Here is a 23,245-nt window from a genome sequence, read left to right as displayed (position 1 = left end):
TTGAACTCATGACTTCCTGATCCACCTAACTCGGCCTCCCAAAGTGCTGGGATTACAGGTGTGAGCCATAATGCCTGGCCAAAAATTTTTAAAAGTATTCGTGTAAATCTGTTACTGAAAAACATAACATCGACAGCATACTTCCAGAAATCTGTCTCTCTCATTTTTATTGCTCTTATGTTTTTTTTTTTCATGATCACCTAGTCTTGTTTGCACTGTTGTTAGATTAATTACTACCATGAGGCTTTTGCATGAGCCAGAGACAGTGTTGACATAATCTTGAAGTTAGTCAATTATTAGCCTAAAGATGGAATCTGTGGTGTGTAGGGACCAAAGTGGCTCCAAGTGATATGGTCTGAGCTTGTGAAAGAACTGTCAAGGTTCTCAGCTGTTACAAATAGGATATGACAAGACAGGCTATATAAGAGTCTTAAATATGTAATTCTATTTCTGGGGTATCCAAATTGAAATTTTCCCACGGTCGTCCTGGGGTCTCCTTAATTAGGGTTGACCCGAGCTGCATTAGACTACACATGATTCATGTTTCAGACCCAAGCCAAGATCTGAGATTTTTTAAAAAGGAGATAATTGAATATACCTTTTAGGGCTGAATCTTAGCAGAGGAAAAGCATAGAAATCTGTATTCTCTACAGGATACCTTCTCCACATGCTACACACACACACACACACACACACACACACACACACACACACACCCCTTTAAGAACCGTCACCATGGTGATTTATTGATAGTGTGTTATATTTTTAAGCACTTAGGATTAGAAAAAAAGAATTACTGATCATGATTTCTTACTTAATTTTAGGTGTGTGCTAGTAGTTGTGTAGGTACCAGTTACATCCATATTTATAGTATAATAAAAGTTGATAGCAGCAGGAAAAACAAAAAAATCTACAGACTCCAGAATATTTGTATTTTGTATAGACTAGTTTTAATATTAATAATTTAATTAGATTTTTATTTATATTTTCATATTGCTTAGATTGGTAAATTAATTTCACTGTATTAAGGAGACATCTCTGTTTTTACATCTCCATTTTATTCTTTGAACAAAATCGAAATATAATCCATAAACTTGTCTAAGAATATTTTAAGAATACAAATGTAGAGGCCTTATATTTCAAAAATTTAACTTATTAAAGATATAGATTATAGATACATAATTAATACACTGATACAAATTCAGTCTTTAAATTTCAAAGAAAGTTGGCAACACAGGAATTATATAATAATTGGGAACATAATTCAATATTTTGATATATGTTAAATTAAAAAAAATTTTTTTTGCATCTAATATCTTTTCTGACCCTTTTTTTGAGTCAAGGTCTCGCTCTGTCACCCAGGCTAAGGTGTAGTGTTGTGATCACAGCTCACTGGAGCCTCAAGCTCCTGGGTTCCAGTTATCCTCTTATCTCAGCCTCCTGAGTAGCTGGGACTACATGTGTGTGCCATCATGCCCAGCTAATTTTTTAAAAAAACTTTTTGTAGAGCTGGGGTTCTCACTATGTTACTCAGGCTGGAAAAATTCTTTTTGAGTATTTTCTGGATGTAAGCTAAAAGTCTATAGGTTGTCATTAAATGATTTGTAACTTGTTTTATTAACAAAGTTAGCCAAATTCTACCTTGTAGGTAATAAACCATGATAATTATGTCTAAACATTTATTCTTCCACTTTCTCTGGTAGCCCAAACTCCTTTTTCGGAGCTGCCCATCTACCTCTCCATTCCCATCGCAGTGAGCTCTGATTGTGCCACTCTACTCCAGCCTGAGTGGCAGAATAAAGCACTGTCTCTTAAAAACAAAAAGTATTGAGAACTTCATTTCTAACCCTTGCTGCCTCTTTTGAAACGAAACTTGGTTGGACTCTAATTCATCACCTGAGAATATATTTCTACTAGTGGAGAAAGTCTTGAAATGTATCTTCTATTTTGCTTAGTGATCTTTTTATCTGAACAATAGCATATAAGAAAAGTAGTGTGCTGTGTGAGTGTGTCTATCTGAGGGTTTCTCCACACATCTGATATGTAAATTACAAATAAAAAAACTAAAATTTTAAAGATGAGTCAGGGATGAGATAATGGTAAGTGGGCATGATGCTAGGAAGAAAAAAATTAGCATCCCAAAGTGAAGATAATGCCACCGTTTCAGTAAAAATAAAAGAAAATGCTTCTAAAAAGTAGTATCTCTGATTTATTTCCTTATTCTACTTTTTAGTTCTCTCCAAATAATTTCAGAGAACATATTACAAAATACCTATGATGTAGAATTAGCAAATCAGGATTAGAGAGAGTATATAAAAAGCATTTACAAAGGAGAAAGCTGGGACACTCCATGGAAATTTTAACATGGTTATCATGTTATTCAATATAATCCAGTTCTGAGTTTCTGAGCAAAGGTATAGAGAAGATAGGATGTGTTACAGGTCTCTAGTATTCACTGGGATGAAGAATAACCATTTCCCAAGGGAATCATTTTCCCAGACCTATCTCTGAGATATATTACTCGTATGTTCTTTAAAAAAATATTCCACAATGTAATGGATGTATTTCTCAAAAATAATTTTGATTAAATATAGAAGAAAATCCCTAACGGCTTTTTCCTATACGGACCTGCAGTGCAGATTGAGGGCAGAGTCCAGTGCATATACAGAGTGTTATGCAGCAAAACATACAAATTGTTGAATGTAACCCTGTAAAATTAATTACAGTATTAGACCTGAAACGTTCAAGGGAAATGCTCCCCTCGGCTTTGAAATTTAGAAAAAAAATTAAGAAAAATAAATGAAGTCTTCTTGCCTTGATTCTAAAGACTGAGAATATTTTTTTCTCTGAAATACAAATCAGCATCCATTATCTTACTTTATCCATTCTACTTACTTCTATCTCAGAAGGAAAATAAGGTAAACTTGACTAAGTAAGTGCTGACAAGATTCACTTTAGAGTGATTATATAAATGAATTCTGCATCTACTTAAAATTCACATTTCAGACTCTAGTTACATACACTTAAGGTATGGATAAATTCCGCCAGGCAAAAAGACAGAAAATTGAAAGGGAAAAAAAGACAAGAGAACCAAGTCGGTAAAAACATTTTAATTACGCTCCAAGCCAAAGGAAAATTAAAGTTAAGTGAAAGCCTGGAAAAGAAGAAATTTTTATTGAAGCATATGATTTTAGATCAGGTATAAAATAAGACAGTTATATCCATAATATATTGAAAAGGGTGGAACATGAAGGTGTATTATTATGAGGACTAGTTATAAATAAATCAGTTGTTCATTATTTCCATTCAGAGAACAAACTTATGACATCTATTCAACGTGTGGATGATTCGTTTAACAGCATTTTATGCCTCATTTCTGACACTTTTTTGGGGAGGCTAAAAATACTGAAGTGATTGAAATACACCATGCTGGAATGACTTGTACATAATTTGTTACTAACTGGTACTTCTATTTCTAAATGATGATTTTTTTCACCCCATAATGAAATAGTTCAAATGTTAGTTCTTCAGAGTTTGCTTTGCTGAGAAACTTACTGTGGAATTTCCTAATCAGTAACAGGCAAATTAGTTGGATACTTTGCATGTATTAAATTATAGTGGTATCCTGGGGGAGACTGGTATGTGGTGTCACAGATACCTTGACTCTGGAGAGAAATGGGAATATCCTATGGTGGGTTTCTTTTTTATCTTGCCATCTATTATAATAATATCATATTAAGTATATCAAATAGACTCCAACAGATAACTTTCTAACATACACTGGTTGGACAAAAATAAACTGGAGAGATTTTCATTTTTTTTTTTTTTTTTGTTTTAGCGATCATCCTTAACAAGCTTCTGGACCCTTCATAGAATATCACATGTACAGTCATGTCAAACCAAGACCTTCATTATTCAAGTGATTTGTGAAAATCCTAAATTGAGCCACAGGCAGAGAGCTGTTTTTATGAAAAATGTCAAAGGATTTTCTTTTTTAACGAGGAGTTTCGGCCTTATGTGAATTTTCTTAACTTCGAATATATTAAATTTATTGAAAAAAAGAAAGACCTGCTTTGGAATCTAGGTTTGGTTGTCAGGTCTGGCACTGAGTTTAATATAACCTTATTTATGTTATTTGGTGAGCTAATAGCACTCTGGCATATTGTATAATTGGATATTTCATTTTTCAAGATGAATTAATGTCAGCTTTTCCTCTCCCAGTCTTGTCACTCACATTGTGTTGGCACGTGTGTATGTTGTATGCTATATAAAACTCAAACTGAGAAGGAAATACGGAAGGAGACATAAACATGGGGAGGAAGAGGAACGTAAGCAGAGTAATATATTATTCTCCCTGTGGTTGATTTAGGTCTCTGAAACTGTAACGGTTCTTTGCTTACTCCCTCACCAAGTTTACCTGTGATCTGTCCCGATGGAATGGAGAAATTTAAGATGCATTTATTCCACTAATTCAAAGGAATAAAAACTAATTTAGGTTAAGTCTTACCTCCTTAGAACCACCTCATTGTAAGTGTAAGACCCTAATTTAATTTTTAGTCTATTTCTTCCCTTTTCCTTCTTTTCTTTTTAATATATTTTTAAGGCAGGATTTTTTGAGCAATTACAGCAAATGTAATATACACTGGGCAGTTCGACAACAATAATAAAATATAGCCTGCCTTCTTGTCATCATTAGCCTAAAATGTTTCATTATACAGATGTTTTAATTAAAAGATTGTCACAGGTTCTTGCAAAGTAGGTGGGGTACAAACCTGGAAAGGAAAGGTAGAGATCATCTAAGGCTTGTATTTTGGCTATCGTTATACCTTATGAACCTGGAATTTTCAATCAGCAGATGGAGATTTAATAGTGTTTCTCAAAGCCTTTCTGGAGACTGTCCAATTGTCCAATTACTTGCCATCATCATTCCACCCTGCTCCCCTTCTATTCCACTCAGGAGTGTAAATGTCAGTATTTCATGCTAATCTTAACAGTCCCAGAGCCCCATGAAATAAAAAGCATATTGATTTTTTTTTTTTTTTTTTGGTAAACCGAGTGGGGTTTCCCAGACTAGATTTTCAGCCTCTTAATTGGAATACAGAACAATTGTGAAACTTAAAAAATCTAAAGGTTGTTATAATTTAATTTATAGTCACTAATAAATTACAGACTCTACACATATAAAAGATAAATTCAAAGCATTCACATTAAGGATGTTTTAGATATTCAATAGAAGTAGTTGCAGTCTAATGAGTTCAGTTTTACAGGCTCATTTACTACCACATAGCATATACCACTCTGTAGAAAACTATCCAGAGTGAAAATTTATATTTTTGAGAAATAGTTATTTTAATACAGTATACATTTTATATATTGGGGATTCTCATGGCTGCCTTTGCCGTACTGCACACTATTCATAATCCTCAAGAGCATTTTAGAATATTAGGCACAATTCCTTTGCCATTGATTAAAATAGCATTATTCATGATAACTGTCTTTGAGTTAATACTGACATGTTCTGACATTCTAAAATTAAAATATATTCATTTTCTTAAATAGACAGATCAGAAAACTATGCCTTGAACTAGTTGCTGAATTCACTAATACTATTTGATTCATCTTAATGAAAAGTGTATTCTTAAAGATTTAAATTAAAAAATACCATAAGCACCAAATAAACATTGTAATTGTTTGAGAGTAATGGCATCTTATAAAGATAAGTGCTTGTTAAGGCAAAAAATACTTATTTAAAGAAGCAAAGAGTCAATGGTATCAAGCAACTTCCAAAACAACTGTGCTTATTGGTATATCAGGCAAATTCACCACCTTACTGATTTTTTTCCTATTCTTAAATGAAACATTTGATAGTGCTAGAACAGAAGACAAAATACTCTACATATAATCTAATTCTTATTCATTTTCTTTTTATTTATTTATTTATTTATTTTTTGTTTTGTGATTTCTTTTTTTTTATTGCATTTTAGGTTTGGGGGTACATGTGATGAACATGCAAGATTGTTGCATAGGTACACACATGGCAGTGTGGTTTGCTGCCTTCCGTCCCAAAAACAAGCAATGGGGAAAGGACTCCCTGTTTAATAAATGGTGTTGGGAAAACTGGCTAGCCATGTGCAGAAAGCAGAAACAGGACCCCTTCCTGACACCTTACACCAAAATTAACTCCAGATGGATTAAAGACTTACACATCATTTTCATATCGTTCTTATGCCATAACTGGTAGTTGATTAAAATTTAAATTGCATAGCCCAGTATACCCTTTCTACATGTTTTCACCTATTCCTGAAGTTAGAATTGGATCATAGGCTTTTGAACCCACATAGGTAGCATTTTAATGGACACTTTTTCAAACAAAACAAAACAGAACACTTCTGACAGCCCATTAAATTTATTTATTAATTGCTTTACGTTTATTTAATAAAATTGCATATTCTTTATTATGGAATAGCTAAATGCTTTTTATTTGAGGATTAATTTGAAAAGGTTGTGGGAAAGGACAATCTTTTCAAAATTTTATTTGACATACATAGTAGAAAAAACCGAATAGCTATATGGGGAGAATACTAGACTTAGAAGCTATTAGAGTCCCAGTTTTCCGGACATCTAAAAGACTTCTAAATTCTAGTTAGGAGCTGGATGTGGAGACTGGAGAGAGAACTGCTTTTTGTAAATGGCAAACCTGAAGTTTCTCAAGTGGCATTTACTCTGTAAGGCCTTTTCTGATTTCCAGCAAACCCAATCATTTCGCAGTATCATGCACAAACTTCATTAGATATATCACATTGAGTCACAATTATTTATTCACTATAAGCATTTGATCACTGTGTCTCCCATCACAGTCGCTGGAATACCATAATAAAAATGAATAAATGAATAAATGCTTATTTTATTGATTAGAGTTAAAAATATGAAAAGAGCATTATATAACATAAAAGATATAGAAGGAAAGACACATTGAACAAATATCCGTGGATGAAAATTTGTACCTACCAAATAAACACAGAGATAACTGCAAATTAATAGTCCAAGTAATGAGCAGAATTTGATGAAGAGACTATTTCTCAACTTTAAAAAATTCAAAAGAACTAAAGTCACTTCTTATGCATCATGTTTCAGATTAGAAATATATCTATTTGACTGTACTTGTAAAATGACAACATTACTGACAGTTATTTGTACTTTTAAGGCAGAAATAATTCTGCATATTTCTAAATGTCAGTGTATTCATAAACTAAAAATATTTCACTCTAGGGAAAAATGGTTCTAAGTCAATGTACGTTCTACTATTGGTCTGTTTGCTATTGTTTGCAGGACTTTTCCTTATTTCAGCTAAAGACAGGGTCCTTATCCCACGGCTATGAAAATTCAGGTTTACAGGCAATTTGAATGGTGAGTAAGACAGCATTTTATTGGGTAAGAAGGAAGAAAAGAGGGAAACAGGGACTCTCTGCAAGGCCATAGTCTCTCCTAGGGCACTTCCTGCCTGGCTGCTTGAATCCCAGGTTCCACGCAGGTAGAGGAGGGGCCAGGCTCCCGCCTGCTGCAAACGGGCTGCAACCTCTGTCTGACTTCACCCTAGTGCACATTCCCAGTGTGGAGACCGGTTGGTTGGAGTTTTGCCAGGGACCCCCTCCTACCTGAGTGACTCACTGTTACCTGAATGATTTTTATCATGATCTTTAATCATATTCTGCTGTAGTTTTTTATTTATAAAATATAGCAATCAAAAATGATTTTTATTTTTACTCTTTGAAAGACAAATTCTGGTTAATAGTCACCAATACTAACACGAAGACTGTAAAGGCTGAAAAACAGAAAATGTCAAGCAATCTGTAGGCCGTGTATTCATTTGTGCCAAACAGTAGTTTGACAGAGGATGTTAACAATTATTAGCTTCTAAAAAGTTGTTTGATTTAATTCACATAATTATTTGAAATTAACACAGTTGCCTGGATCAGTCTTCAAAATGTTTCATGAGCTTTTTATTGAAACTGACATAACATTTTAAACAAAGGATTAATATGCTTTTCCCCCACCCCAAAGAAGAAAAAATAGAAATGTAGAGAGAATTAGAGTTCAGAAAAATGTGGGAAATATTTATGCCTGCCTAGAAAAGCCAAGAGATTTACTGTGGCTAGACTAAAATTTGGCTCTGAACTTTCAGGCAATCAAGACAAAGACTGAGCCTGGTCTTTCTCTTACAGAGGAGCATAAATATAACAAATCCTATTGGAATAATAGACATCTATAAATAAAAATATAATAGTCTCTCTTCACTGCCTTCTCATCACTGCTAGTTTTAAGTTCTATGTCTTTTATCAGTTTTGCCTTGAGATAGTCCCAAAAACTTTATTAACTTTCATTTTATCTTCTCCTAACTGCTGTTTACAATTGCAGGTGTTAAATTGAGTTATCTTATTTTTATTTCTGTTGAATATGGACGTCTTTTCTCTTTGGTAAGACTGTAAGTCCCTTGGAAAGAGGGACTATATCATACACTCATGTATCTCTAAAAATTTTTTACCTTCCAATAGGCATGTATTAGGTATGTAATATACACATCAATTATATTCAAAAACTGTCTTCAGTGATGGCCTTAAATGGGTAGAATTTTGAACTTAACAGTGGGGTCTACAGAGTGGACCTTAAATCAGCAGTAAGAAGGGTCAGTTTTTCAATATGTATCGGTCAACATACAGATTTGAATCCTTGCCCCACAATTTACTAGCTATATGTTGTATAATTGCTCTGTGGCATCAGTTTCTTATCTTCATAAGGAATAAACAATAGTATCTACTTCATAGGATTATTGTTAATTGTGTTAGCCATATTAATGTGGACTGAATGAAAGAATACATGTAAAATGCTTAGAAAAGTAAACATTCAGTAAGGGTTAGTTGTTATTTTGCCTTAAAGTTCTTGGCATTAAGTCATTCTTTCTGAAAATAATTAAATAGACGTTCTTTGTAGTAATTACAGAACACAATCAGTTGTTTGAGGTGTGTCCTCAGCAAGTGAAAATATATGACAACAAAATCATGTTTTCATTATAGACAATAATATTTGTATTCTCAGTAGCAGAAAAGCATGCAGTTATCTTAAAACTGTATCAGATTATTAAGTTAAAAACAAGTGCCCCCCAACTACATTTCTATTTTATATTACATAAAATGTTTATCTGTTAGAAGGCTCATCTTCCAATTCCCCTGTGGTACAATGTTCTGTATCAAGTTCACACATTTTATCCCATAACTGGAACCAAAGGCAAGGGAAAAGTCAGTAAGGGCTACAACTGTAATTATGTAATTCTTCCACAAAATGATGAAGTATAACGAGGGTTCTTGTTAAATAGCTGTGTGTAAAAGCCAACTTTGGCTCAAAAAACTCAGGTTTGAAGTTTGTTAAAGAGGAAACTGGCAGGGAAGGTTTGGAGGATGTCCAGTACACTGAATTTAAGCTTCCATCAAATCCAAAGGTGAAAAAATGTTGACATCACAAGGATCTCAAGCTTTTCTCCGTATAGCATGTGATGATCACTACCTTTCCCTAGACCTCGCCGGTGTAAGTCAAGGCAGACTGGAGCTTGTATGGGGCTTTCAGGCTTTTGCCTCAAGGCAATAATTTTCTTATTTTATAAATTAATATAAAATAAGACCTCTAGAGAGGACTTTAAAAATCATATTTCCAGCTCCCCACTGTGGTGGCCATTCTACTCCGATAATTGCCTTATGGTAGAACAGAAAAACAGCAGTGTCCAATCTTTTACCACACTTTCATCAGACTGTTTAGGGCATTATATTTATGGATCTGTAATTGAAAGCAAATACATCATTGATGTAAAACAGCAAGAACAGATGGAGTATATTTAAAATTACAATTCATTTCTCAACATCAGATTTTGACTAGGTGTATGTGAATTAATATAATTACTCATGTAGTTGAAGCAGCAATTCGGAGTTTATAGTTTTGGATTATTTCAGGTTTGACCTTGGAAAGGCCATGAAGCATTTAGTTTAAATCTCTCCCTATTCAGTTTCTCTCTAGAGAAATAAAAGAAATAGTTCTTGAACTTTTATTCTTAATATTCTCTCTCGGTAGAATTAATTCTATCTATCTATCATCTAATATATATTGCCATCACAAATACCACATTTCTCTTATATCCCAATATCCATCTTAGCCTTTATGATGATACTTGATGGCATAAATGTTATTGTGAATTTTAATAAAGGGTCTTAGTTTTTAAAATTACTTCCATACGATTTAATAATAAATCACATTCCCTTCACTTACCTTGTTATGTGTAACTTTTGTCTTCTTAGTTTTCTTTCACCACATCTCCAACCCAGAAACCAGGAGCATCTTTGTTGTCCCCAGTAAGAATTATTCTAGATATTTCAGATAACATTTCTGTATGGTGGTAATGGTGCCAGAATGAGAAGACACAATGATATTAGATCTAGGGTGCTAGAATTTCTTTCTTTGCTAGATTTATTGTTTTAAATTTATAGCCTCGTTTTAATCACAGTTATAGACATGACCATTTTTAGTTGGAGGCATGATTTACAGAGTGCTTCACTGGCTCCTGAATGCTGTATGTATTATAAAAGTTTGTTTTTCATGGATGCTACATGTTCAGATCCTGTGACGAAGTAAAATGCTAATATAATTAACCAATGGGATTACTTGTGGCATGCAGGGAGAGAGAGAAGCGATAACTCAGTCATTTAATAAAAAGCTCCTGAGACACTAAAGGAGTCGAGAGACTATCTAAGAATCATTGTGAATAGCTAAGTCTGAGGAAGGTGTTTTCCAATATGTGAGTTTAAAAACGTTTCAAAAAATAATTATATTTTTCCATCTCCAAATAATAATTAAACAAGGAAATGATATTTATTTTATATTTAAACATATATTACATTCTGAGTAGGACAAGTAGAGTCTGCCTTGTTATAAAGGTTATTTTTCAGCCTCCTTTGATGCAGTATGCTTCCAGATCCCATATCATCTGTGTAAATAATAATACTCGTATAAAGAATATTGCCATTTAAAATCATTCACAGGAAATATTCCGTAGCCCAAGCCATGTCATTGCCAGTTGACAATTTGTGACTGTAGATTATTAGTGTTTTCCTCCACCTTGTCATTTGCACTTGGTAACTTTATTGACCATTCAACCATATAGTTTTTGCTAAAATTGGCAACCTCATCTCTTTTTTTGGCCAGTTAAAGGTTATATTATTGATATTTCCTTATCATATTTTGGCTATAAATTTATAAAAGAACTAAGATGATTGCAAGTGAAAATACAACATAAATATTTAGGGGTACTTATGTTTTGAATGATTTTTCTTTCACCTTTCTACTTTTTTTTATGAAACCATGTATAAAACTTTAAGAAAATACTGGGTGTTTTTTTCCATTAGGTTGCTGGTTTAGGATTCTGAAGGAAATATCTACACAGTGTAAGATAATTTTTCTGTTTGAAAATAGAAAGGCAAATTCTTTTTCTGCTGTGTTCAACACCCTCCCCTCATTAAAACATATAAACCTCATTATATTGATTATGATCTCTTCTCACTTTTGAAAATCTGCTATGGGGGGATAGGAACACATCCTTAGAGTTGAACAAATCTGGATTTGAATCTTCAACTCCGCTGTCTGAGACTTGGCAAGTTATTTAATTAGCCTGAGCCTTATTTTCCTTTCTTTAAAATAGTGATTATACTTCTTTCCTAAAATGGTTTAAGAATGAGATGAGGAGGGCATAGTGCCTGATACATCATAAATTCCTGCCTCTCTCCCCACCTCCAGCTTTTCAGCTGTTATATTCATGGGTGCAACTAACAAATAACTAACCCAGCTGCCTTAAGACTGTTTTCAGATATGCTTCTCGAAAGAGTTAAGGGGGAATAAAATCTATAAACAACCATCTGTCAGGAAGCAACCCAAGCATTTTATGTATAGTTGTCTTTTGCTATGCTTTCCTCAGTCAAGAAAAATGTTCAGTCAGGCTTAGAAAACTAGATTCACATTGATATTGGAAAGCACAAGAATTCATAATTTTAGATTAGAATATAATACAATTGAATGACTTTGGAAAAGTAAATTCATTTGAACAATATTTTTCAAAACTTAGCATGCATTAGTATCACCTCACTAATGTGTTAGCAGTGCATATTTTGGGATCCATCCCAGCAATTCTGATTCAGTGAATCTAGTATAGACATAAGAGATTTGGAGTCATCTTGACCTCTTAATAGTAACTTTGAGGATAAAATAGGTGGAAAATGTTTAAACAAGTAAAAAAATTATTTGTCAACGTTATCCATCCATGTTGTCTTACCACTATTTTCCACATTACTCCAGGTAAAGGCAGTAAGTGGAAATGACGGAAACTGATTGCTCATATTGACTGACTCAAAACCTGGATTCAGCCTATCATTTCATATAGTCTGAAGCAAAGATTGTCTTGCAGAACCTTTGAACCACATGATGAAAGTGTGCTGCATTATAACAAGATATATGGAAATCAATTTAAAAAAGATAAAGTAGTGGGTAATATTTCAGATTAGAAAACAATTTCAAGGTTCCTTTATCACAAGGCCTCTTGATACATTTGAAATATTATTTGATTTACACAAAACAAATTTTTTCTCAGCTTTTCAGGAAGACAAATATCATATAACACAAAATTTATAAATAAGAGCTAGAAGGAAGAAACTTAGTGGTCAAAGTCCTAGATGGCTGAGGCACTCTGCTGCTTTAAGATCACTGGGGACGGAAGGCAGCAAACCACACTGCCATGTGTGTACCTATGCAACAATCTTGCATGTTCTTCACATGTACCCCAAAAGCTAAAATGCAAAAAAAAAAAAAAAAAAAAAAAAAAGATCACTGTCCTTCATAGAATGAAAAAAGGAAAAAAGAAATGGTGGACCTTTTAAAACGTGGATTTTACCCTAAAGAAATTAAATAAAAATTGCCTCCTATATCACAATAAAACTGTAATGGAAGTCATGAGAAACCTTCAAAAAAGAACCACCACCACTTTGAGTGTGTGTGTGTATGTGCGTGTGTGTGTGTGTTTGGTTGGTTTTACATTTTCAAACATTTCTTTCCCGTGTGTGTGTGTGTGTGTGTGTGTGTGTGTGTGTGTGTGTGTTTGCTTGGTTTTACATTTTCAAACATTTCTTTCCCATTAATGTTGATGGCAAAATGTCGATTGTCCAGGTACCCTACCTTTGGGATAAATCAGAATTTTGAAAACATTGCTCCTGGGTCTTTTGCACTTGGTGCCTCCCTGTTTAGGGACAGCTGCGGAAACTAAGAAGGTCATGGGAGGAGTTGGAAGCTCTTTCTTGTTTGTTGCAAGACCAGTCCATCTGTACCTTGAGACTTTTTGATCTATTAGAAGACTGTTGTATTACCCAGCATTATAAACTGTTAACAGCTGTGCCAATATGAGATGTTATTATATCTACTCTGGAAATTTTTTGCCTCTTCTCCTGAGGCCAAATACCTGCCAGTCTCAATCTCTCCTTTCACATGCTTTCGTATACCCAAACATCTGCATTTCTTTCATACACCTTAATAACAACAATTCACATCAGGTATTGGTTTTCATGCATTCAATTTCTTATTTTGAATATTTAGTTTGAGAGATGATCTCTGTCTTCCAGTCAGGAACAATCAAAAACAAATATAGTTTTACTCTCATATACAATAGTTTTATTTTAGAAAATATTTTTTGCAAAAAGATTTTACTATTTCTAATCAGTCTATGGAGTCAGAGAGATCTGAGTTCAAATTAGGATTATGTGATTAGTGTTGAGTGTTAAATTTGGAAATGTTTTCTTTCCTTGTAAAAACATAATTTGTATTAAAAATGTGTATGGTTTCCTGGTTTTCTAAAACATTCAGGAGGGACTAGAAATAGAGACTTGACAAAAATGAGTTGATCAGTAAAATATATTATTTGCATGTTAGCATATATTTTAGGTTCTATACATCAATTTGGATAAATTATATTTTATTTTTCTTATAAGGTAAAAAGAGAAAATTGTTCTCTAGTATTATAAGTAAAAAAAAAAATCATGATTTAAGAAATCTTGCCAAAAGAAAAAAAGAAAAAGAATTTTATATGTCTTCCTAATTAGCTCCGAATTGAGTATGTGTTCAGTTGGCAATGTATTGAACATGTGTTCAACCTTGTACTATGGATCTCTTTTATAATTATGTAGTCTCAATTTAGAAGGTCTTTGGTTTTTTTCCTTGTGGTTTCTTTCCTTGCACTTCCTTGATTTCATGTCTGTTCCTTGGGGCCTACATGCATCCACATCTTGGGAGCATCTGTTCTGCACATTTGCAAACGAACTTGTATGTTAAGAAATAGGTGACTTGTCAAAATTTTTGAACAGAGTTTTAATGTGAGAGCCCAGAGTAGCACACAGAAAGAATTCAGTTAGCTAATATTTCACAGATGGAGAAATGGATTTAAAGTAGAGATTACTAAACAACATGTCAAATATATATATTTTTTTCTTTAGTTCTATCCATTATCTCAGGAAGTTCTCTGGCTCTGATCAGACAAAGAAAGCTTTTAGTACAGTGGAAAGACTAACAGCCTGTAAATTTTGAGTGGGATTTAACTGCACCAATTATTAGTACTGTGTTTTTGGGCGAGGGCTCAACTTTTTGAGATAAATGTGTCTTCACAGGGTTGTTATGAAGACAAAATGAGATAATTTATGTAAAATGTGGTTTGTAAACCTCAAAACACTGCATAAGTTTATTGTTTGCTTCAGCTGCTGGCTGTTATTGTAACCATGCTGGGTCAAACTCTCCATTTTTCAGCTGCAAACATAAGTAAACATTTCAGTTGTTTAAATCGGTGAGGAATAGACAGGAAGGGAGACATAGGAATGGGGGTTAGAAGGAGGAAATGGGAGATTATCAAATGCTGAAAAAGATAGAAATGAAAGTTTTAGACAAAAACAGATAAAAATTGCAAATACGTGATAAAGATTCCAGACAGTCTTTCTAGCAGGTTGTTGCCATCTTCACCCTTAACCTGGATGCGGCAGAATAAAAATGAAGCAAAAATAATAGTAATAATCCAGCTTTTTTTTTTTTCTTGTTAAAGACCCTTTTGGTTGAATTTCAAAGATGAGAAATCTCAAAAATCCTGACTTATTTGGTGTAGCTTAGGGCCTTGGTTGCACAGAGTTGTGGTTCCTAGGTGATTGCTTCTATTTATAGTTGTTCACTTTAGATGAACTTAGAATATTTAAGAAAGAAAGTGGTTTGCTTCAGGAAATCAAGGGTATACACCTGTAAGACTTTTTGGAACTGTAACATTCCTAAAATCATTGTCAATTTGAATGTATTTACAAATAGGTTTATTAGCAAATAAACCTATTTATTAACAAATATGTTAATTTGTGCTTGTTCACACAAATTAATTCTTCCTTTTCTAACTTTGCAAGGACAACTTCTAATGAGAAAACTTGCAAATGACATTTTGATTTACATAATAAATAAAATTTCGCATTTGATTTTAGACTCACAAATAATAGATTTATAACCCTTTATAAATTTGCTAATGATGTAAAGCCAAATCTCAATGTAGAAAATTAATAATACTCTAAGACTAATACATTGCAGGGAAATTAGAAAATGGAAAACATAAAGATTAAAATTAGACTTAAAATGACAAAAATGTTTGAATAGCAAATAATTTATGCAAAATATGTTACAAAATCTGGGATGCTAAATAGTTGACACAAGTACTGTGTTTGACATTTAGTTTCATTTGAATTAGTAATAGATTTTACTTCTTCCAACATTTACATCTGTTTCTCTCTCTGACTTTATATATTTTCAACAAAAATTTGCTCCACAGTTTTTAAGTTCATTCTTCTTGAAATTGCTTTTAAATTTGCTCTGACAACCCTGCATAAAACTAGACTTTTATAGATATAATTTCTTTGGAAGAGAGAAAAATTTAAACGTTTGACATTGTTTTCAGTTATTTTCTTCATTGTTTTGATTGACTCCTGTTCGATTGATGTATTTTCAATCTAATTATGGTGGCATGAATATAAAATGACAACATAAAAAGCGCTTCTAGTGCAACAGTAATTGAAACTTGCAGTTTTCCATTAAAAAGAAACAAGAATGTGTGATTACTATTGATAAAGTAACAATATTTTCAAACAATAACCTATGTCAAGCAAACAACACAAACAAGTTGATTATTTCAGCTTCTGAAAACTCAGGTTTTCTTAATGTGATTTGAATTAACTTTATAATACAGTTGTATAATCAATATATGATCTGGGCTGGTGTCAAATAACTCTGAGTTATTTCTTTGATAATTTGGAGGTGAATCCCATTATGGATAGCAACATAAACAATTTATAACACATTAAGGATTTTACAATTTACTTCAGTGATAAAGTCCTCCATCACGGCTCATATCTATATTGAATGAGCTGAACATGTTTAAAATTCTTCCTCAGGAGAGAAATGATATAATGCACAATGTAAAAAAAATTCATGTTTCCTTTGAAATGTTTCTAAAATATGGTCTCACAGTTCTAAATGAAAAGTTGTCTTAAGAACCAGGCACATTTTTCACTGACTGGTGGTCACTCAACTCCCACCCTGGCCTGAAAATAATGAGATGTAACAAAAGTTTTTGTCACTGGCAGCTGCATGTTTTAACTGTATCACAAAGTCTGTTGCTGTGGTTACGGCCTTTGTTTCCAGTGATGTTTCATCCATTCTTCCCCCCAACCCTTAACAATGGTTACTCAAAAGAATGAAATAATGAGTCATTCATTCAGAAATATGTTGTTAAAATATCCCTCTTTATCATTACATTTCACTGCTTAGAAACTAGGCTGTAATTCAAGGCAACAGTTAAGTCTGAGAACTGTTAAAAAATCTTTGATTTCTTTTTTTCATTTTTAAGAAAAACCTGTCTATGTAATTGAAGAACTTCTTACAAGTCTGAACAATTAAATCTTTTTTGGTTAATGTATTATTTCTGGAACAAGTAGATAAAATTCTATGCAAGTAAGCATAATAAAAATCGTGCATGTTTCGCACAGCACAGAATTTTAGAGTCAAGGTTTCTGGGCACAAAAGCAGTAACAAAACAGTCCCTACAAAACTGAGTAACTCTGAATAACACAAGAAATAATTGTTAAGTTAAAATTTTAGAACTGAAATATGTAAAGGTTTTAAAGTAAAATGTAATTAAATTATGGTACTGTACATACCAGTTGTTTCTATCATTGAAACTTTACAATATGAAAAATACATTAGCTTTGTACAGTTTTTACAGGTAGGTAGGATGAGTTTTGAAAAAAAGATTCTTTTATTTTTCAGGGTCATACTCTGTTTAAGTCAAAAAATACTGCACAACTTAGCTAATTACAAAGTGTAGACTAAAACAATTCATGTCTTCTTTATTTCATGAATCAATCTTGGATTTTTTGTTTCTTTGAACAGTGGATTTTGTGTTTTGTTTTGTTTTTAGAGTCCGCAATGAACACATCTCCCTCATTTTGTCCTTGAGGTTACGAAGTTTGGTAGCAACCCTTGGCTACCAGTGATCTCAGTTAAGCTAGCTGCTGTTTATGGTCACTGATTCGGCCAGCTGTTGTGATTGTGCTCAGGTCCAGCTCAGTCTCTAGGTGTGTTTCCATCGTATCTTCCTGTGCATTCGTTTCAAAGGACTTATGGGAGAGCAGTTCATGATGCACCCCACAGTAACTTATTGTGGGCTGGTCGTATGCCAGAAAGGTTGACACATTCATTGATAAAGGTATCTGGGGAAAAATGACATGAGAAAAGTCAGTTATAGAAAGAAAGACAACTTTAGGGGAAAGATTTGGAGACTGAAGTGCTGACCAGACTAACCTTCTATCTGTGGCCCTGTGGCCCAGGTGTCCCCACATTATCTTGCTAATGTCCCTCATTCTCATATAGTGAGATCGGTGTGACAGTTTTAAATACTGGGTTTGAAACTGCTTAATTCTTTACTGTAAGATTCAGATAAGCAGTAGCCTGCATGGTTCTAAAAATGATAAAAGCTTTATTGGAACAGTCAGAAGATTGCTTTCCCTAACTGGGATAAAATTGTGTTTTTCGAACTGAGAAATACTATTATTATTATTAGGGTTAATTAGTCCTATTATTTGTTTAGGCTGCAACAGAACAAGAGCGATTCTCAAACTTTAGCATGTGTGAAAATCACCACCCACTTCTTTAACTGGTCAACCCCTTGCCACCCAAGTTTCTCATACAGTAGGTCGGGGATAGGTCCTAGAATCTGCATTTCTTGCAAGTTCTCGTATGATGCTGCACCATTAATACACACACCACACTTTGATAACCATTGCAAAAAAGAATTATCTACAGAGGCCATTCTGGCTATACTTACCCATAACTTCTTAATATTTATTTTATTATAAAGACTCCTTAAAATATTAATATCTGTAGTTTGGTCTATATATCTAAAATTTAGATGAGTTTAGAGTATTCCCAGGAAAAACCTATGATTCCTATGAAGATCTAAAAAGCATCAAAGGATGATGCTAGTTTGAAAGAACCAGTGATATACATGAGGAAGGGACTCCCTTGCTAATTAAAGAAAGCAAGTTCTAAAGAGGTGAGGGAAAAAGCAACATGACCATGGTGAGAGGAAGGGAAACATACATGTTACAGACAGAGGGGAGCCTGATATATAATCAGATGTCAGAGTCTCAAGAGATTTCCCATTTCTTTTTCAGTGAGATAAAACCTTGTCCTAAAAAGCAGGCAGATTTCAGGAACCTTCAGTCCTGATCTTGGTTTAATATCCTAATTACTAATTGATGTTGTTAAATTCTCCAGCAGATAAAAGCTTCTGTCATTCTTGTTTGGTGAACAGAGGAAATGTATATTTGTTTGAGCACATAAGACGAAATTCCCTTCTGATCTCAACTGAAATTTGAGCCCAAAGCTACGAAAAATAGAAGGCCTAGGTGTTATTCTTTTATTAACTGCATATTTACTTTCTTACCCCTCCTCTGCATGCATTAGAACCGTTTTTTCTGTTTCCATCCCTACTGTTCTACTTACATTTATTTCTACTTCAGTGAAAATTCATGGAGCAAATATTACCTTTTCTCTCTTTAATAAAAGTAATCAAAAATAAAAATAAAACTAATCATTTCTTTTGAGATTATTTGCTTATAATAGGAATATTCCAGCATATCAAATATATAGAGCTTAGTTCTCAGAAAGAGAAGTATAATCCAGTTCATTAAATGAAATTCCTGAGTAATTCTTCCTGTTTATGTGAATTTTTAGGATTTAAAACAAGAAATTATCTGATATGTGAATGAAAGATGTTATACACTTTAAAAAATGATCAAGGTGACAGAAAGATCATAAAAAAATGCTTCAGAGTAAAATAGGATACTCATATTTAAAATAAATAAGAATCTTGTTGTCACAGATGAAATAGCCCAGATAACTAAAAAATATTTTTATGTAAAAGTAAATGTACGGCATGAATAGATCTGAGTTATAGAAGAGAACAAAAATAGAACTGTTACTGGGTACATGAATTTTACATTATCCTCTGGGAAATCAGTGCTCTGTAATGTGTTATGGGTCATGTATCTGTAGGATTTTATATACTTGTTCTTATTTGTCATGGAAACTTATATGCAGAATCATTTTTGGCCTACTTGGAATTAACTCTACTGTGAATAATTTATAATTTCTATGGCCATGATTTATGAAAAATAATAAACCATGATACATTGATTCTATGTGTGTGTGTTTGTGCACACACAATTTCCTGCTTGATTTAACGTTTAGAGGCTACTGGTATGTAGAGTGCAAGTCCTAATTTGAACCATTATCAATTAAACAGTTAGCTCTGATTATCTCTTTTTAAAATCTCATGTAATATTTTCTTTAGTGAATTTCTTACTGTTGGATATGTCTTATTTTGAAGTACCTTACATCATGATTATACTGTTTTAATATAAATACATACTTTTTCACATTTCAATATTTCTGATATTAGAATGGAGCTTATAAGCAATGTAAATTTTAAACATATATAATTTCTCTACAATTGACAGTGCATTTTAAAGTTGATTCTATCTTATTAACAACAAAATAACATAGTAAGATGTATCAGTAAGTAGAATGTAATAGCTGGCCATGTCTGAATACAACATCACAATAGATTTTTCCCAGTTGACTTAAATGATTTGGAAAATCTAAGAGACTTAGCATTGGATATATACTCATGGGTGTATATAGGGGTACACACATACAGATACATATATATGATGTATAAATATATATGTATATACACATGTATGTATGAACTTATAGCCAACTACTTATAGTTTCAAAATCATTTGAATCAGGCACAGAAAATACAAATTTTGCTGATACATCGGTTTTGGATCACTTTTACACATTTATGACATATATATAAGATTCATGTAAATATAATATACCTATGGATATGTGTATGTTATGGTATATGCAAACACATGTATGTACATTTACTCATAAATTTTTCTAATTGCATTCGGGTAAATCTTTGTTGATCTGTGAACATTTTGCATTGGCAATTTTATTGGAATGGCAAGTAAGTTAATTTTTTCCCTTTTTTGGAGACGGAGTCTTGCTCCTTCACTAGGCTGGAGTGCAGTGGCGTGATCTCAGCTCACTGCAACCTCTGCTTCCCAGGTTCAAGTGATTATCCTGCCTCAGCCTCCCAAATAGCTGGGACTACAAGCATGCACCACCACACCCAATTAATTTTTGTATTTTCAGTAGAGATGGGGTTTAACTATGTTGGCCAGGATGGTCTCAATCTCTTGACCTCGTGATCCACCTGCCTTGGCCTGCCAAAGTACTGGGATTACAGGCGTGAGCCACTGTGCCTGGCATAATTTTTTAATGTATAAAGTATTTTATTAACTTTATGTCATTTCTTTCTCGATTTTTAATTTCTAAATATTTTATACAGATGTAGCATAAGGTATGTTTATTCTTTTGTGGCTAATTAGATGGATAAAAATTATCGAAGCTGTATGATATACGAGGCACCGTGCTTGACAATGTGTAGAACCTAAATTTCAGTGGAAGGACCAAATGATTTAGGAATAGAATATACTCAGTAATTTTCTTTTTAATTATATACTGTTTCAAGCAGCTTCTATACATAATAATTCACTAGATATTTATATTAAATAAAAGTGTTATCATGTATTTTAAAATATGTAATATAAAAATAAATTTTTCTTAAGTTTAAAGGACCTAGTTCATTGTTCACTGAGATGACACGAAAAGGCTATGATATGAGGAAATACTTATTTCATTATAATATCCATGTAGCACAGAAATTACATGTAATTTTTAACATTGATTACACAAAATATGATTCCTAAATGTAACAAAGATAAAAATAAATATTCTTTATTATCTAAGTCTCTATGGGAGGGATATTTTTGCTTCTAATTATTCATAATTAGAAAATTACTTCCTGGTCAAAGCAAGTCTTCCCTCATGAAAAATATTACATACATTGTTTGTAGTATCTTTTCTTCTCTACATCAACATCATATGTTGATGACTTTCTCAGTGTAAGGCATTAGGTTCTGACATACATTAATTCAAGTAAGAAGTCAGATGTTAAGTGCGCAGCACATTTTCTCCTCAAGTAGCAACGCACTCCACATTGCCTGACGTGACATTATTGCCTTAAGAGGTATTCTTTAGTTCTTCCATGAAGGGGTGATTATCTGTGCCTCTCAAATTATAGTCAGTTGTTTGAGAATGTGGCAAATGACAATTTGTGATAGTGTCATAATTTGAAAAAGGAATGTCACTAGGATGCAACCTATTTATGTTTCAAATAAACAATCTAAAATGATAAGAAATTAAAATCTGCATATAGCATTTTTCATACCAGGGTAAATACTTCATGCAGCAGTTTGGACAGCGACTGTAATTCAGCAATCTTTTGTGGCAGGTGCTTCAGTTTTGTTGGGAGGGTAGGTCTTTGCACCAAAAAATGACTGGTGGCTGGGTAGTAATGGAGAGGGTTAGCAGCTGGCATTAAAAAAAAACCTGTTTGACTCAAACATGTAGCTCCCTTCCTGTCACCAACTCGCAGTAAATTTCATTCTCTTCAAATAACCATCAAGTGATCTTGGGTCCTTTTTCCTTTTCTTTTTTTCGCAGTAACTTTCTCTCTCTCTCTTTCTCCATTTTTACCTGATTTTTATTAACATGCTTTCTCCTGTGAATAGGGTGTTCAACGGTACAGTCCCAGTTTATGCTTATTGTCCCATTTTGGACAACAAGTGACCTAGTCATCCTACCTAAACATTACCCAAATACATTATTTTGTTAAATAAACGGTTATCCTAGGTATCTGAACTAGCTAGTTGGAATAAATCAGGAAGGGCAATAGGATATTTAAATCTAATGAGGCATTTGCTCCCCCAGATCTTTTGTTACAAGGCTCTATGTAAAGTGTCCATAGAATATTTCTTGTCATATCTGTCTGAGAATTAAGTTTCTTTCAGTGTATTTTAACCTGCTAAACTCCTATTTATCATTACTCCTGGTTTCTTTTAATGCTCTAAATCACCATTTTCCAAGGTAATTATTCATAAGGCTGTGAATAGTGGAGATTCAGGGATATAAACACTTACTCTCTAGAAAGCATTATCATGTGTACTCTGAGCTAAGAAAATCATCGTATACTATTGTAACAATGAGCAGTCGTAGCTGACCTATTATTTAGGAAATTCCCTTAGGAAAAATTTTGATTCTGCTAAAGTAGTAGGGTCTTGACATCAATGATGTTTGCCCTAGCAGTAATTCCCAGTGATGTCTCAAGTCTCATATCACTGTCTCGTATTAACATCAATGTCATGTGCCTTTCACATAAAAAGTATAAAGTTAGATGATTAAAAAAAAGTAATTACTAATGGTCTTTTCCCCATTCATATGTATTATTTGAGTTTGTAATTATAAAAAGAAAGAATAGTTTTATAACATTTCTAATTTGTGATTCAGTAAGAATAATTATTTGTACCGCATATTAACTATATAAGTAATATTTAGGTATATTTGTACAAATATTGGTGTATATATATGAACATTCATATGAATTTCTCATAACTAGTTT

At 33.1% G+C, this 23,245-nt stretch overlaps 2 protein-coding genes across 9 annotated transcripts in view; one reads left to right on the top strand and one right to left on the bottom strand.

Annotated features, from left to right (window-relative positions):
- The window catches only part of CTNNA3 (catenin alpha 3), a 1,773,069-nt gene that overhangs the window by 589,926 nt on the left and 1,159,898 nt on the right, over positions 1-23,245 (top strand). The window lies entirely within an intron of this gene.
- LRRTM3 (leucine rich repeat transmembrane neuronal 3) overlaps positions 1,144-23,245 on the bottom strand; it is a 189,765-nt gene continuing 167,663 nt past the window's right edge. The window contains exons 3-5 of one of the 3 annotated variants that reach the window (XR_012512833.1): positions 17,307-17,858; positions 10,312-10,428; positions 1,144-9,825 (exon numbers count right to left, since the gene is read on the bottom strand). Coding sequence is in view for 1 of the 3 variants with exons in the window: in XM_003928686.4 (XP_003928735.1) it covers positions 17,649-17,858 (210 nt within the window). In the remaining 2 variants the exon portion in view is untranslated. Of the gene's footprint in view, positions 10,429-14,227; positions 17,859-23,245 lie in introns of those variants that run through there. The other 2 variants (XR_012512832.1, XM_003928686.4) reach the window with 2 other exon arrangements.

This window comes from Saimiri boliviensis, chromosome 12 (genome assembly GCF_048565385.1).
Source record: "Saimiri boliviensis isolate mSaiBol1 chromosome 12, mSaiBol1.pri, whole genome shotgun sequence".
In the NCBI taxonomy this organism is placed as follows: Eukaryota; Metazoa; Chordata; class Mammalia; order Primates; family Cebidae; genus Saimiri; species Saimiri boliviensis.
The sequence above is the reverse complement of the archived record's forward strand: the minus strand, read 5'-3'. Positions and strand labels throughout refer to the sequence as shown.